The sequence below is a fragment of the Tripterygium wilfordii genome, chromosome 17, assembly GCF_013401445.1.
Source record: "Tripterygium wilfordii isolate XIE 37 chromosome 17, ASM1340144v1, whole genome shotgun sequence".
NCBI lineage: Eukaryota > Viridiplantae > Streptophyta > Magnoliopsida > Celastrales > Celastraceae > Tripterygium > Tripterygium wilfordii.
In genome coordinates this window covers 4,352,476-4,369,655 of record NC_052248.1, presented here as the reverse complement: position 1 = coordinate 4,369,655, position 17,180 = coordinate 4,352,476, and the positions used below count along the sequence as shown (strand labels likewise).

Genomic DNA, 17,180 nt, shown 5'->3' with positions numbered 1-17,180 from the left:
CCACTTTCTCTCTCATCTGGAAACAGATTTTGCATCCAAGAAATGATATCATTATTGTTACTGTGGGGGAATTTTTCTGCCCTTGTGGTGTCCACACCACACCCAAGGAATTGTCTGCTCCGGCCACCTGAGCACCGATTGGTCAAATCCCTCATAGGGTAGGTCGGCCAGCAAGCACATCAGTCTCACGGATTTATTTGAGGATATCCCAACTCCCTCACTGCTAGAATCCATGAGCTCTTGGTGATGGGAGGATGAGTACCCATGAGGGACTAGACTAACCGGTGCACAGGTGACCATAGTGGACAATTCATTGGGTGTGGTGTGGACCCCACAAGGGTAGAAAATTCCCCCATAGTTATCATGTTTGTTACTGCGTTTGAGACCTGATATTGTGATTTGAGGGAGTAATACATTGGTTTAGTGATTTCTAGATCGAAAAAATTGACCACTCTAGAACCGCTTAAGATTCTTTAGAATGCAACTTTATTTTCGCCCTTCTAAAAAAAAAACCCCCTTATCCTCAACCCAACCATGTTCTTGACCTAATCCTAAAGTCTATACTTAACCATGGTTACTTAATGATGGAAGCTATAAATAAGGATATGACCATCTCTCATGCCCTAATTATTCCCTATTTTACACCCACAAAGGGGGAAAAAGAAAAGAAAACGGGAGAATAGGGAGAGGGTAGAGAAAAAGGCCAAATCCAACTCAATGGGCGGTCAAGGCGGTCACTTGAGGTGTGTCCTTAGGAACCCACCACCAAAGGGAAAAAAAAAATACTGGTAAGTCTCTGCCTCTCTTCTCTCGTCTTTACTTGTAGAAAAATACGCATTGATTCAGTGTATCGAGATTTTGAAGCTGAGGGGTCTGCGTCTGTTCAAAACCTTAATTATGGCCCTAACCTAACAAACAAAACCCCTCTTTTCTCTCACGTATAAAATCTGCAATTAAATAAAATGCGGGAACGACTACATTTTTTCATGGGTTTCAAAACCCTAGATCAGTTATTTTCCCGCCAAAAAGCCCTCTTGGAGGATGGGAAGCCTGGAACTGTTTCGTTAATCGGAGTCTCTCTCTCCATCTAAGAATCTAAAATTTGAGCTGCTCACTTTTTTTTTTTTTTGGTTTAGGTAAATGTAATGTATGGTTGTGTTTTGAAAAATAAGCAAATCCAAGGTTACCAGAGTTGGTTGTTATAGGTTTTGAAATCGCAATACATGGCAGGATGGTCGGCGATAGCTGATGGTTCTGCTCGAGATTGTGCCAAAACCCCAGAAAGAAGGCTTCTGCTAAACGGGGTGTTGGTCGATCTGGAGCCGCCTTCTTCTGGGTCTGTCTCGGAGGTCCACGTTGATAAGGCTAAGCTTCGAAAGCTGTTTGACCGAATTCTTCCGTCTTTTCTCAAGAGGATAGGTGCTCCACATGCATTTTGGCCTCTCCCTCCTTTGCTTGGAGATGGACATACCGTGGATTTGTTTAGACTCTTCGTGGTTGTGATAAAGAAGGGTGGATATGATGCAGTTTCGGAAAATGGTTTGTGGGGTTTGGTGGCCAAAGAGTCTGGATTATGCCTAAGCGTTGCCTCTGCTGTGAAACTGGTGTATATCAAGTATTTAGATCCGCTACAGAGGCTGTTAGATGTCTTTGTTGAAAATAATATCTCTAAGGGAAAATTGAGTAACACTGCCTCAAATTTGGATGGTTTTCTTATGGATCTAGGGGGTGAGTTTAGGGAGTTCCTTTCCGAGATTACTGGTTCAAAGAAAAAAGATGAGGGATCTCTGAATTCAGGGTAAAATGTGTGTCAAATTTTGACGATCTTGGGGAAGGCATTTTGAGTACAGAGGTGGACTTAGATGGATGTGGTAAAAGTTCCCATGACGAGGAATATATACATATTGATTCTAGGAATAGTATCAAGGAGTTTTTGGAAGCTACAAAACTGGGAAGTGATGACGAGGTAAAGAGCACAGTAGTGGATTCAGATGGGGACAAGAAACGTCTTATTGTTGGGGAAACTCCATTTTCAGATTCATCAAAAAGTGGGTTCAATTTGTCGGATTTCAGTAAAGTACCCAATGAAACGAAGAGTGTCGTGAATGAGTCAGATGGAAGTGATGACGATGTTGTGATATTGGATTCAGATGGGGACAAGAAATGTCTTATTGTTGGGGAAACTCCATTTTCAGATTCATCAAAAAGTGGGTTCAATTTGTCGAATTTCAGTAAAGTATCCAATGAAACGAAGAGTGTGGTGAATGACTCACATGGAAGTGATGACGATGTTGTGATATTGGATCCTGATGACACAAAGGAAAAAATCTTTGGTCGTAAGAGGAAGCGAATATCTCTTTGGCCGATGCTGCAATGGCTTATTAGGGTTGCTAAGGATCCATGCGCTCCTGTTGTTGGTTCACTACCAGAATGTTCAGGATGGGAGTCATATGGTAAAGAGGAGTTATGGAAGCAGGTGTTGTCTGCTCGAGAAGCATTGTTTCTGAAAATGACGCTTGATTCCAGTGCAAGACAATCCATTTGGCAGGTATATGTGAGTCACACTTTTATTTATTGAAAAAATTATTTGCATGTCTTCCATATACAGATAATATTGAACCATGTTTTTTTTGCTAATATGTGGATATATAATCAAATCAATATTTTGATGAACATGCTTCTCATCTTTTTATATGCATGGTATATATTACATTTGATGGTCCACTTTATCCCAGATGGTTGGTCTATGCATTTGTGTTCCAGTATGATTATTATCCTAATAATTGCTGGTGATTTTTAAACTATCTTCACTATTGCTCAGTTTGGCTTCATTATGTTCGGTGCGTGCCGCGTGGTTTTTTACAAACCAAAACAATTGCAGTTGGTAGTCCAAGAATTGTAACAACTGCACTGGTGAATGACCATGTTAACTCCTATAGTGTAGGGAATATTTCTTTTGACAGGAGGCATGTGACAGATCACACTAACATTATACTTTTTGTTCATCTTTAATGTTCTAGGATTTTTCTCTTGTATGCTTTTTGACCTTCAAGCTGGCTTATGATAGTGTTGGTTTATCATAGTTGTTTGACATTGGCAACTTATCACAACTGCTGCCACACATATTTAGATGCCATTTATGCATAGGTAGTTGGCATTGCATTTCTTTAGTAGTGTTAACGTGTTTCTTGGTAGCTCGGGATCCTCTATTGTTGTTCTATATCTATAGTTACGTTGTTCTAAACCAAAATTCCATTTTTTTTTAGTTTGTCTTGTTGTTCATTTGCTTTGTTTGAGTGCTCTAAATGAATCTACTTAAATGGCACCAAGGGTTGCCACTTGAATACATTGAGAAGTTGAATTAATAGCTAGTGCTTCCCGTATATTACAAGTTTATAGCTTACAATTATCTTAAATCCAAAAACTTCTGATGCTGAAATAGCAATCCATAATCTAGTCCAAATAAGGCTCCACTCCTCGAAAACCCTATTGTTATTTCCCAAATATGCCAGCAAACAGCCATATGAATAACTGCTAGTTCTTCATGTCTAGGACCGGTTGCCTAGATAGAGTGCCAAACTTTCAGCTCGTTTTTCAAAGTAATTGTAGTAGCCCTGGTGACTCTCAGATGATGATGATAGCATTTCACCTGGACCACTTGTAGTGTAACAGAAGGTAGCTGACTGATTCAAAATTTTCATAGCAGAGGGAGCATCGATTGACTGAGGGAGCATCGATTGACTATGTACAATATCTTTTTTTTAAAAGACTCTCAAAGTTTGCGTTTTTTTCCCTTCATCGAGCTTCTGAAATTGAGGGGGCTATCTTAGGAAGCACTTTTTGTTTCCAAATACTTTCCTGAAAAATTTCCTCTTCTGGTCTCCTTAACCTCTTTGGAGAGTAACTTACGATAATCCTTCCATGTTATTTTGGGGATTTAATAATGGCGCCATGAATGGTTGACAAAATGAGTGAAATCTACAACTGCATAGTCCATATCATCTCTATTGGAAATAACGTTGTTCCAAGATCATCTCCCATTAGAAGCATTTATATAATCTTCAATCCTAGCATCCTTTTTTTCTTGCATGCTATGACCGAGATCTTTCATGATGATTTCGTACTACAATTCGGTGGAGGAACTTTAGGGCATCCTTGGGAAAATGCACCTGATCCTGTAGCTAGAAGCATGTGTACAAGCAATGTCTCATATTTTGGTTTCTCCTTTCATATATTCTGTAGTATTTCTTGATAAAGGACAGAGATTGCTATGAATGAAAACCAAGTTTTCAGCATATTTCGATGTCATCTTATTCCTTCTCACCGAATGAACAAAGGAGTAAGTGTTCCAATTCCTCTCAACACATGATGAAGAAGTAGGTTGCATAAGTAGCTTCAAAGCTAGGGTTTGAGGCAAAATTAAACGTGCACAATATGTAACCCTTCAACTCTTAACATCCACATCATAACAATGGTAAATGGAATCAGAATCTGCATAATCTCCTGCCATGCTTGAAAATTTTGCAAACTCCAATGTAGCATTTGTCCTCTCTTCGGCTTTACAGAAATACTTCTTCAAACATTTCATTCTTTCTCTAGCCAACTTTAATATCTCTATGTGGAGGTACACGAGCAGGGATGAGACTGGGTCGATAATCCAACCGACCCGACCAACTAACTATGAACATTATTAAAAACCATTATCGACCCGATTCATAATGGTTGGCAACTGATTTTTGTCAATTGCTAATGGATCAGTTGTTGGTAACAACCGACTACTTACAGTCTTGCACAAAAATATTGACGAGTATCTTGATCTCGTGACGGATATGGCGGAGGATCTCGATCTCGCACGGATCTGGTGAACAACATCCTTTAAATAAGCTTGGTTGAGCTTAGCATGGTTGCAAAAATACCTCGAGTCGGCTACTAGTCGCTAGTCGAGGCTTGCCGCTTCGACTAGAGGGTAATGATAGGTATGATAATACCTATTGTTTTTGGTAGAAATATCCCCCTCTTAAGCTTTCTTTTGATAAATAATGAGTGTATTTATGTGTTGATTTGTATTTTGATAGGTTGATTGCGGTTTGGATGAAAAGCGACGGAAAATGGGCTGAATTGAAGGAAATGTCCACCGATCTTCGTGTGTTCAAATAGTCATAACTTTCTGTCATGTTATTGGAATTGCGTGAAATAAAAGGCATTGGAAACTAGACATCTCAAGCTTTCCGTAGAAGCTAAAATCAGGCAAATCGGAGGTCATATGGAGAAGTTATGGTCATTTGAATTGTGGGACAAGGCGTAACGCGCCTAGGCGTGTTCGCGCCTAGGCGCACCATTGTGCACGCCCAGAATCATTTATGCACGCCCAGTCCAGAGAGCATTTGATGTGAAGATGATTGAAAATATATACCACGCCAAGGATTGCGCCTAGGCGTGAATTCAACACGCCTAGGCGCAAAAAGCAATTTTCTGGGATGTTTTAATTCGCGAATTGCCCGAGCCGCAGAGGACTTTTGGACTTCGAACAGATTTTCTGGAGAGCGAAAACAGAGGGGGAAGGCGACTCTTGGAGCTAGGAGGAGAGATTCTTCAGCTCAACTTGGATTTACTCAACTAATTGGGTTTATTCATGATTTTCTCATCTCTCCTCTTGTGTTTTTCTCTCATTATGTGTAACTAAACCTCTTTTGCCAAGGCTAGGTTGAAGCCTTGGGTTTGATGACTTTGTTTATGACTTGATTTACATATATATGAGTTGATTTGGGTATAAATCTTGTGTTTCTATGTTTGATTGCAATTTCTTCATGCTTGTGGTGTTTGGCCAACACTTTAGGTTTTTGGATGAAATTATTTGGAGAATTTTCGTAGACAATAATATGTCAAGTAGATTATGCTTCTTGAAACACTTGATTATGAATGTGTCTCCCTTTAATTAGGTGACAATTTGTATGAATTCTAATCTCCATAGAACTCCATGAATTCCTATGCATATTTAGACCAATAAGATGGCTAGAATGTATTTAGGAATATCCGACCTAGACCAATAAGATGGCTAGTAATCGATTTTAGGGAAATTTGGCTTAAGTGCGCTAAAACCGACTTAGGTACGGATTCGTTATGCCCGAATTAGCAAATATGTGTGTGAATTTGTGTCATTGCAAGTCATTTCCCAAGGGGGATTCCAAAGCCTTGGTGTTCATCTCATTCATCTCATTTGCATTAGTTGCATCCTTATTCTAAGAAAATACCAAAAACACTTTGCTATTTGCTTGTTTTAGTTTAATTACCAAACCAAACAATCTTGAGTTGAACTTTACTTTTGATTGCATTGTCCATACATACATACAAATATACATTTGGATTAGACATAACACCGTCCCTGTGGATTCGACCATTGCTTATCATTGTGCTGTAGTCGCCGACTAGTACACTTGCTAGTAAGGTTAATTTAGACCCAACAAGTAATCGGACCACTTAATCGGTGATCCGATAAAATACCGACTAGTCAGGGCTAGTAGGCCTAATCGGAGGAATTAAATTTTTTTTAAAAAAAACGAAGGTAATTGTTTGTGAAGAAACAAAATTATATTGAGAAGAAGCTTTTGTGAAATTAGGTCAAATAGTCGAAACAAAAGAGGTATTGCTTCACCTCCGACTCTGTTTCCAATCTACGCGGCTATGCACTTGCCATGGAGAACAGACCTGAGTGTTTGACCATTGAATTGAACGGAGAGATTGAAACCCACCTCTGAGTGCAACCACGGCAGAGGAGGTAGAGAAGCAGAGTAGGTAGAGAAGGTTTCGCACAGCTCCATGGCAGCTCTTTGGTTTCCCTGCAGCAATTCATCTCATTCGTGTCTTCGCGCTGTGGGTTTCTCCATAGTTATTAGGTCACACGTAGATATGCTTTGGTCAACTACCTTTTTGACACCAAACGACACAGTTTTATTCAAACTCATCATTTTTTAATAATTATTCTATTGCAATTCATTTGTATATATTCAATTGCAATTCATCCTTTAAAAACTGATGAATAAATTATATATTGTATGTATATATATAATATTATGTGTATATAATATTCTCTCTATGAATAAATTATATATTGTATGATATATATATATATATATTTTAATTAAAAAAACTCAAAACGATTAATCCAATTAATTCCTAGTCCCCGCGAACCGCCTAGCGGATGACTAGCGATTTTTGCAACCATGGAGTTTAGCAAGCAGTGTATTGAAGAAGATTAATCTTGAGCCTCGTGATTGGCTTACCTAGTTATCCTAGTTTGCCTCAGCAATTGAGAAAGAAAAGGGAGAGGGTTCTACAACTACTTCTACTTCTCCCTCGTCAAGAAACATAGGACTCTTTGAGGAGGTATGTGGGTGGGGTCCATGCTTCATTGTTTCCCACTCCTTATCTTGTCACGTCGGAACTGGGTATGGTGATGAACAATGCCGCAGGTGACATGGAGGACGAAGGACCCGATCGTGGTGGGGTTGGATCGGTCTCATCATTACTTGTCAAGATGAAGAGAGATTAATCCAGATGAAGAGATATCACCCAGACCAAGACAATTGTGGATATGTGGTAGTCTAGGAAGCACCGACTCGGATGCGGGGACGCGGGATGCGGGTGTGCGGATGCGGGGATTCGCAAAACCTCTCAGAATCCTATATTTGAGTGCGGGGGGACTCGGCAAATAAAAACTATTTATATATATTTTTATACATGTATTTAGAATTATAAATGTAATACAAATAACTTCATGCATATTGTATTACTTCCAAAGCACAATAATATCCTTAAACGATTAAAAATTGAAGCCACAGATGGACCCTAGGCACAAAAATATTCGTATTGAGTGAACTCATCTTCTTTTGTATCCAAAAGCCAAAAGCATACAACACACAAAACCTTCAGAGAATACAAAATAAATGGTAGCATCACATTTTCTCAACAAAATAAATGACAGAAGCACACTATCACAAAATAAACTCATGTCAGAAGCACAAAAAAAAAAAATGGCAGACTCACCTAGTCGCGAGTTAGGGTGAAGTTGGGATGAAGTCAACTAGCTTTGGCTGGTTGCAAGTTAGGGTGAAGTTGACGAGCAGACCTTGTGACAAGTTAGGGCTGCGATTTAGAAGTCGACGACGATAAGAGAAGAGATCGGGAGTAGAAAACTGAATAGATCGGGAGAACAAAACAGGAAAGATCGAACACATACCCTGGCTGAAGTCGACAATTTGGGGCTTCTTGATTGCTTCAGATGAGGTTGCAAGCTAGGCCTGAGGTCTACTGTGGAAGGAGAAGATTTAGATATGGTCGTGAGTTAGGGTTCACGCTTCAAAATAGAATAAGCTTTGGCTATTGAAAGTGGTTTTCATCTTAAGTTACGCGTCCCTACCGAGTCGAAGATGAGTCTATGGTGAGTCAGTGTTGTTGTTACTGTTCCGACGCAGCTTGACCGCATCACAACCGTATTTTTCCGAACGTTTGGAGTATGCGCACTCAATACGAATTCGATGCGGACTCAACACCCATTTTGCCGAGTTTGTGCTTCCTAGGTGGTAGTACTAGCTAAGTAGCTATGGTAGTAGTGGTAAGGGTAAGATGTAGGAAAGGAGGAGACTTCTGTTCTAGAATGCCGATGAATTATCATCGACATTGGTACCAATGAGAATTAGTCTATTAGTATTAGATTACATTTGCCAAATTAGCATAAAATCCGGCACTTGTTGCATTAGTTTATGATACCCGGACTCTTCACTTTACCTTTCCTCCCTCTATGACAGCTTTCAATTTGAAGAACTGGACACACGGATATGTACACATACCCGACATCCGTACCCGAGTCCAGGTATCATAGGCATTAGTTTATCTGGATGGCAGCGACTGTGCATAGCTCTGTTGGCCTATTGCGTTGATGTCATGCTCATTGTTTTTTGGAGCTTAAGTTTCATGAAAATAATCCATGACATTAGGCAAAGGAATTTATAAAATTTCTGAAGTTCAACCCTTTACTGATTTCTGAGAGTTCATTAAGCGCAAACAGAGTATCAATACAAAAATGATGCCATGTGATTTGGACTGCACTACATATGTATGACAGAGCTATTAATGTTAGTTTTAAAATTTTATTGTAGTTTTAAATTTTGATAATTTTTCCTAAAAGTTTAAAACATGTCCTAGTGTGCTCTACATGACATTAGAGTGGTTTGGGAAATCCAGTCGAATCTGCTCATTGTTCTTATGATGTTCTTCTGCTCCTAATGCTTCTATGTAAGGAACACCTGCCAATTCTTAGTAGGGATAGTGCTACTTTTCTTTTATTATTGCCCTGCTAATGGAATTCCATGCATGTAATTAGCACCACAATCCTGATTTATTCTTGAGCATCCTAACTGCAGTTTAACTGAACTAAAGTTGAATCTTTTGAGTAGTATTTATTTGAAAATAGTGAAAACAATTCTCGCATGTGCAGGAAGAATTATCAGTATTTATGGAATGCTACTTTGTAGACAATACACGAATAAAAATAATTTGAGCTATAGTTTCTACTAATTGTGTTCGCACTTTGCAGAAAAATCAAAAGATGCATCCTTCCTTGTATGATGATCACAGTGGCTCAAATTACAATCTGCGAGACAGGTTAAGCTGTAGGAGGGATCTTCCTTCTGGAAAAGCATTGTCCAACACCCAACCTTATTCACAATCTTCCTCACCTGATTTTGATACAGGTCGGAGTTGTGGCAGTGCAAGGATGGAAAATCATGGTGAAAAAGAGACAAATAGAAGGAAAAAATCCGTATTTGACTATACTGAAATTGACCAAGTTCTTTTGGGTTCAAATTTTCAAGTGGAAGTGCCAGAATGGACTGGTGTGGCTTCTGAAAGTGACCCAAAATGGTTGGGGACCCGAATTTGGCCATTAAAAGAAAAGCGGATGATTCTTATTGAAAGGGATCGAATTGGTAAAGGAAGGTTAGGTTCATGTGGTTGTCAAGTCCAAGATTCCATTGAGCGTGTCAGATTTCACGTAGCTGAGAAAAGGCTGAGGGTGAAGCTTGAATTGGGGTCGGCTTTCTATGATTGGAATATTGACAAGATGGGTGAAACAGTTGCACTGTCTTGGACAAAGGAAGAAGAGAAGAATTTCAAAGCAATAGTGGGCTCAGATCCTCCTAGTCATTGCTTTCGAGACCAGGTGTTCGAGTCTTTTCGTAGGAAGAACAGGCAATTCGTGGTTAGCTACTACTTCAATGCCGTTCTTTTGCAGCGCAGAGCTCATCAGAACAGGTTTACTCCAAATTACATTAACAGTGACGAGGATGAAGCAGAATCTGAATCTGAATCGATAAGTGATCCTATTAAGAATGGAACTATCAAGAAACCAAGCTCACTCCTATGTTCCCCAGGAAAAGCACATAAGAAATCAAGGCATTGACCTGCTGGTTATTATACAGGAACCTCTTCTTTGAGATAGATAAAAAAAAAAATTGCATTTTTTGTGGTCTGCTCTTTTACTATTTGCGAAAGAATTTATCCTTCTCGTGGTTTATGAGCAGAGAATGTTTTGGCCTTCGGAATAGAAGCTTTGCTGGAGGTTGTCCGCTATTTGTATTAAGAGCACTTATTGGAATGCAGCTTTAACGCTGTTCAAGCACGTCGAGATGCAGGCTCTTGGTTTCTGCCATGTTCTTCCTCTTCAATCTTCTTGAATCCCAACAATCCAATATCATTGGCCTCTTTTGTGCAGTTCGCAGGGATACTAAATATGTTCAAAGGGATAGCAAAAATGCTCTAGAATTTATTTTTTAATTCTGTTTGATCATAGTTCATGGACATACTATTACAAGGGTTTCTGAAAATGGAATGAAATTTTTTTTTTGCTTGCTCACTTGCACTTAGATCTGCACTATTTGAAAGGAAAAAATAAAAAATGATATGTTCTGGATCACATGTTTGTATAGCAGCAATGGGGCAAGCAAGTTACTTTTTTTTTACCATTGATTTGTTATGGAAGTTAGCCCAGCTTGCTTTAAGCTGAAGAAAGAAGTTTGGAATACTGGGGTGTAGTTTTTTTTTTAAAGAAACAAATTTCCCAACTGAATTCTCTGAAGGTTCTCTTTGAATCTCCACTGTGAATTCAAACTAGAACTACTTCTGGATTGAACAATATATTTTTTTTTTGCAATATAACACTTTTTCTAATTATATAAACCAATGTTAATTCTTTATATTTGAAAATTTTATTATTAATTTATTGTCTTTAAATTTTTCCCCAATCATCCAGGCCATGCTATAGGAATCCCCACTCAACAATTCCCATTTCTACACACCTCACACTTGTTACTACAACACCTTCATATTTTTGCCACATTATATATCATTTTCAATCCAAACAAGTAGCTTACAAAGAAGAAGGTAATAGAAGATTATATGACTCCATTTGGTAGAATATTTTGAATAAGCATATACTTTGTAATTAAACGCCTCATTTGAAGTAGCATAACGTCAGTTTTTTTGGAACATTTCAAAATGCTACTTGAATGTAGTATTCTTTTGATTTAGAAAAATTTTAAATGCGGACGTGTTTTTATTAAGTTGAAACCTAAAATATAATGTATCATGACTTGTAATTGCAAAGACTTTATCATCATTGCCACAAATCTTATGGTGCAATTAATATAGTTGACGACTTGTTTCTCAACTGGATTAAATTTGAAACATGGTGTTTTTATGTCCTTTGCGATTGTCATCTTCAATTTAAATTGAAAAGAAAAAGAAACCAAAGAGAAACAAAAAATTAAAAATAAAATGTAGAAAACAAAGAGAAGTAAAATAATTATGGAGGGTGCTTTGGTCAATAAAAAATGTATTTTAAATAATTTGTCCACGTGCATGAGAATTGTTGTTTGGATGACAACTAACATTTATACTAAGAAGTAGTATAAATACTTGAAATCTTATTCACTTATGCTTTTATGATTTGAAAAAAAAAATAAAATGGACCAATTAGAATAAATATTTTATTTGAGGGAACTATTCTTAATTATTCCTATTTTCCATGCCTAGTTTGGTAAATGTCGTGGTACATTCCAACCCCACTTCACACGCAACAGCAGTGACTTTGTTTACAGGTTTAGCACCGGTAAGCACGATTATCTCACACTGTTAAGGAAGTAACTAGTAGCATCATTAACCTACCTTAGCCGGTCAAAACCATGTCTTCATCCATGCCCAAAACTACCGGTCCCACCGTTTTCGCAATCCCTTGCCCACATAAATCACCGATAGAAAATCCACTTTTGCACTACTCGAGGCGGTTTGTAATATCTCCAATCATCGCGACATCGTCTTAGGAGTATCAGTCTCCGACGTAATCGTGCATCTCTCTAGATCTCTGCCCTGATTTTGCTTCTGTGAGTACTCTCGCTCTGAATTGATGTTTTTGATCTGTTTTGGAAGTGATTATCCCTTTTGTTGATTGTTTTTTGATATTCGATTCTTTCGGTGGATAATCGTCTGGGTATGTTGTGATTGTCACGATGTTTGGATCCGCTTGTGTTTCCCTCGATTGACTCTGCTATGTTGTTCGTATGATACGCGTTTTCTTGACTTGATTGTGTTTTTTCGATGTGATGATAATGATATAAACGGTTTCATCTTCGCACAAATACGCAGCTATGTTCCATAATTTCATATGGATTTGGTTAAATATGTAGACGCTGTTTGTTTAATCAATTCATCAATTATACTTTTTGGTCAGCTGTAATTCATCTCCTCCTTCGCTGCCTTAATTGTGGTTATATTCTGGGATGAAGTTAAAATGCTTGATTGGAGTAGGTTTTTTTGTTGCTATTAATGAAGCAAGTTGTCCTTAAATCAGCTGATGGACAAATTAACAAGGACTTTATTTTGTATATGTTTGTAAGTAAGGACTGATATGCATCTGTCTTGTTTCAGATTTGGCGTTGTTCAATCTTTTGCCTTATAAGCTTGAGTCATGAAAATGTAGATTTTTCACATTTCGGTTTTATTAGTTATGTTATGTATCTTTTAAGACATTGGAGTTCTACTATGTCTTTGTGTTTAGATTCGTGGCATGAGCATCCATAGTTGTTAACTCCTTACGATAGGATACTATCGCAACTCTGTATCGGAAATTTCCAAATATGGTACTATAGGCTTTCTGTATCTTACAATTTCGATACGCACAAGTTTTGTCTGAGTTTTAGTTTGTAGATTGACGGGACAAGAGAGATACAGCAGAAGAGTAATATCTATGGTTTCAAACGTGAAGAGGAATATAAGATAAGGGACAACATAGATCATTGAAGGAAGATAAGGCATGTCTTAATTAGTTGGAGAAAGGGTGATCTCTTCGTATTCCAACTCTGAGATCTGAGTAAGAAGATAAGGAATAAAGATTTGGTTTCTTCCTAATATAATACTAAATAAATAGCGAGTCTTCATTTTGAGGTCAAAAGACAACACGTGTTTGTCTAGAATACAAGTGGTAATAAACGTATTTAAACGTACAACCAACACTAGAGTGATGTGGTTTTACTCTTTAAAACAGCTAAATGAGAAGTTTAGGGACAATACACTTTTATTTATATACTAAATTAAGATGTAGTGAAAATAAAAATAGAAGATGCTGCAGCCAAAAGTGTATTTTTGTTCATTCATACATTATATGTATTAATTTTTTAGAAATTTTATATATATATATATAATTTGTTGAATGTACAGTGAATCTTACATACAAGATACGTTAATGAAAAATCAAGAAATCGATACATGCTATCATACACTATATGACAACTATGTGAGCATCTGAAAATTTTCATCTGATGTTTCTTTAAAACCCTCTTGCATTATTTATTTATTTTGTAAATAAGTTCATTTTCAGCTCTGTGAAGACTAAAGAATTATATATTTTGTTCATTTTTTTAAAAAAGATTAAAGTATTCATTTGTGTGAATTATAGAAAAACAGACGTCTTGTAAGATGGCTGATAATGAGGACGGTGAGGGAAATGTCGCTCGTGGAAATGAATGGGAAGTTGTGTCACTTACAGCATCAGCATATGCTGCTGCACCTGGTCCGGGAGAAGCTGAAGTGAGGGATGATGACCAGCGTGCTGTTTATGAAGAGTCTGATGTGGAAGCTTCTTCTGCTTTGTTTTTGTCTGGTCACTTTGTGTTTCCTCCCAGCCAGCATGAAAATTTGCCAGTGGATCCTGAGATTCAGGATGAACAAGTAAAGGAGGATGAGGCCTCTAAATTGGGTGAGGAAGAAGGGGGTGTATCTAGCACAAAGGATGATGAAATCTGGAATTTGAAAGGGCTTAATATGTCTGATGAATATCCAGGGATAAAAATTTTTGATGAGAAGGGTAAAAGTCTCTCTGTTCATGGTACAGAATTTGAAGAAGGCCCCATGTTACCAAGTCTGATCAATAAGGAACAGAGTTTATACAGTTCAGCTACTTTTAGTTCTTTGCGCAGCGAATCGGCACTTGGTGGGTCACCTGCATATGGTGAGACACTGGATGTTCCTGAGGTAACTGATCCTTCTGAGCAAGACCCGGATTTTTCTATGGACATCTCACAGCCTCCAAAGCCTGCAAAAGAAGAAAAATATAATGGCTCAGAACTTCCTTGTAACGCTTGGTGGAAGAGAAGGGCAGCTTCCTTGTTTTCTCATGCAAAAGAGGCAAATACATTTTGGTCTGTTTTCATTGCAGCAGCTGTGATGGGCCTCGTGATTATTGGGCAGCAATGGAAGCAAGAAAGGTGGCAAGCATTGCAAGTTAAGTGGCAGCTTGCTATCACTGATAAGGTATGCAAACTGCTGCCCGCTTTAATATGGCAGCTACTTAGTTGTATAGCAATTTCAAGTATTCATGTTTTGTTAAGTATTGAATTATGGGTGTGGATCCTGCCGGCGCTCTCAAAACACATGATAATTTATTAATTTTGAATGTTGAGCTTGTTTTTTTTTTTTTCTTTCCATTAGTCATGTTCATTTTGTTAGTATTGTTATTACTAGAATGTGAGAGGATTTGAACCTTGTCCCAGTTCAAGTCCTAAAGGGTAAGCTACATCTAGGCCAAGAGGTACGAGCTCCTTGTTATATATTAATTAAAAGTGTCAGGTAGCACTCTTTTATTTTTGCTGAAGGTGAGTCATTCCTGTGCCAAATTTTAACAACGAATCTGTGTCATCATAAATGTCATTCCTGGACTTGTTAGATGTCCAACTTTCAGTCTGGCGATTATTGGGGGACGAAATGAAGACTTTTTCTGAATAATTTATATATGCTTTAGATGGGACAGTTTTAAATTTGTGTTTTAGTTGTGACGCAAATTTTTGAACTGGTTGATTTCTCAGTATATTACCAAATGACATTATTTTCTTCCTTTTGGATGTTGATAAAAGTTCAACATCAAAGTTGAAACTAAAAGTTGGTTATGATCATTGAGGGGGAAAAAGGAAGGAATTTTGTCATTAACATGTGACACTTGTGTTTCTTTCTTCTAGTCTAGTGTAGGATCTGGAAAGTGGTTATAGTAAACAAACGCCAAATTAATATATATTATTATAGCGTTATCATCTCTTTTATTACAAAATATTGTGAAATCTCGCAAACACTTGCTTAGTTCTTGAATGCTAAGGTGATATGAGAGATGAATTTTTGCTATCTTGTGATGAAATCATGAAATGAACTCGTAAAATTGTTTTTTCTAGGAATATGTGCTAGCTGCAACATTTTTTTGTTTCTGCCTTTTTTAAAAAAAATTTTGCTCCATAATATGGAATCCAAATTGTTTTTTTTAATGGAGATGGAATCTGATCGTGATAGGAAAAGGCTTTAATTAATGAGAAGATGTTGATTGTTCTTCCCTCTTCAATTTTTACGAGGTTATTGAATGAGAGATTGATTGAACCTGCATTTCACTTTTTTGAATTCAATATTCAATCTTGTTCCACTTTTTTGGATTCAATACTGTTATCTATGGGCTAAGATCATTTGGACATCTTGGTCTTTTTTGATTTCATGGCTCGGTGCTGATAACCTTGTCGTTGGCACTTTGAACTTATGTTTTCGTCTTAGTAGTTGGTCCAAATGTTATAAACTATTTCCATTCAGTTTTAGTCTATCCGGCCAATTCTCATGCTTGTTGAATATCTGGAGCTAAATAGAATTGGAAACTCTGGTTGGATATTGCTGTTTATTGCTTCAGATCCTTATGATAAATAGTATGATAATATTTGGTTGAATATTGCTGGTTTTCTACCCATGCTGACATTCTTTATGTCCCTTATCTGAGAACAGGCAGGATGATGGGTCTGATTTCTCGGCTTAAAAATGTGATCGTGGGCGGCCATTGTCATGGACTGCTCTTCAAATGATAACTGAGATGAGATGACGACGAAAGATTGCGAGAGAGAATTTAGGATGATATGCTAGTTTGATGTGTGGTTCACTTATTTGCCATGATGGAAGTACATAGCTATATGCTTGAAGTTTGACATTACTGTAAATATGTTGTTTTGGTGGTTTATTTGATCGCCAGCATGGCGGTAATGCTCTCCTTACCTTGGCAGTCTGTATGGCTAAATAACTGAGGTGACTTTACTATTTAGGATTACTGGAAAAAAATAAAATGAGAGGAGACATTGTCAACGAATTAGGCCCGCGGAAAGATCAATGAGAGAGCTTGGCTGGAGATATGGCCTAGTTCATTAACGCTAGTTCATGTGTATGAGAATGATTGGGAACCTCAACAACTTAAACTTTATTAGCTTCCGAAAACAATGTAATTGTGTAAATTTGGAAGCTATGCACAGCTGATCACGCATAACAATATATAGGCTCTTATTTGTTTTGTCCCTGAGACCACAACCGAAATTTCATATGGATGACCCTCCTGCGAATTGGTGATTTTTACATCTGTGTATGATACGTTTGTTAGGTCAAATTCTATGTTTTATGGTGGCCCGAGTGTCCACTGGTATTTGCTCTCAGCATCGTCGGAAGATAAAAATTCACCGGAAGATAAAAATTCAGTAAGATCCAAGTCGAGGATTTTATTATTACGGTCTTTCAGCATTTATCACACTATTGAAAGCTCTTATTATTTTCATATATATTTAGTT

General features: G+C 37.7%; 2 protein-coding genes and 1 long non-coding RNA gene across 4 annotated transcripts; 2 read left to right on the top strand and 1 right to left on the bottom strand.

Moving 5' to 3' along the window:
* The first annotated feature begins 506 nt into the window (after positions 1-506).
* LOC119982032 (AT-rich interactive domain-containing protein 1-like) lies at positions 507-10,969 on the top strand. The gene is made up of 3 exons (XM_038825189.1): positions 507-1,798; positions 1,846-2,525; positions 9,558-10,969. Exons 1-3 carry the CDS (start codon positions 1,224-1,226, stop codon positions 10,454-10,456), a joined length of 2,154 nt encoding a protein of 717 aa, XP_038681117.1. The 5' UTR covers positions 507-1,223; the 3' UTR covers positions 10,457-10,969.
* LOC119982033 lies at positions 6,529-9,569 on the bottom strand. The gene is made up of 3 exons (XR_005464265.1): positions 8,237-9,569; positions 8,044-8,142; positions 6,529-6,923 (listed from the first exon to the last, which is right to left on the bottom strand). It is a non-coding gene; the product is annotated as an uncharacterized LOC119982033 (long non-coding RNA).
* Positions 10,970-12,276: 1,307 nt separating the features above from the next.
* On the top strand, positions 12,277-16,711 carry LOC119982508 (ATG8-interacting protein 1-like). Of its 2 annotated transcripts, none has more exons than XM_038825936.1 (3): positions 12,277-12,434; positions 14,006-14,859; positions 16,357-16,711. In XM_038825936.1, the coding sequence occupies exons 2-3, from the start codon at positions 14,026-14,028 to the stop codon at positions 16,363-16,365; spliced, it is 843 nt and encodes a 280-aa protein (XP_038681864.1). In that variant the 5' UTR covers positions 12,277-12,434; positions 14,006-14,025; the 3' UTR covers positions 16,366-16,711. The 2 variants fall into 2 exon arrangements, with proteins under 2 accessions (XP_038681864.1, XP_038681866.1); XM_038825938.1 differs by having other exon boundaries at positions 12,281-12,434; positions 14,014-14,859.
* Positions 16,712-17,180: the final 469 nt, after the last annotated feature.

Bases quoted from the DNA above. Each gene is read 5' to 3' on its own strand.
- LOC119982032 (XM_038825189.1), top strand. From the start codon at position 1,224: ATGGCAGGATGGTCGGCGATAGCTGATGGTTCTGCTCGAGATTGTGCC. The intron at 1,799-1,845 runs GTAAAATGTGTG...AGGCATTTTGAG, and splicing joins GAGGGATCTCTGAATTCAGG to TACAGAGGTGGACTTAGATG. The intron at 2,526-9,557 runs GTGCAAGACAAT...AAATAATTTGAG, and splicing joins GAAAATGACGCTTGATTCCA to CTATAGTTTCTACTAATTGT.
- LOC119982508 (XM_038825936.1), top strand. From the start codon at position 14,026: ATGGCTGATAATGAGGACGGTGAGGGAAATGTCGCTCGTGGAAATGAA.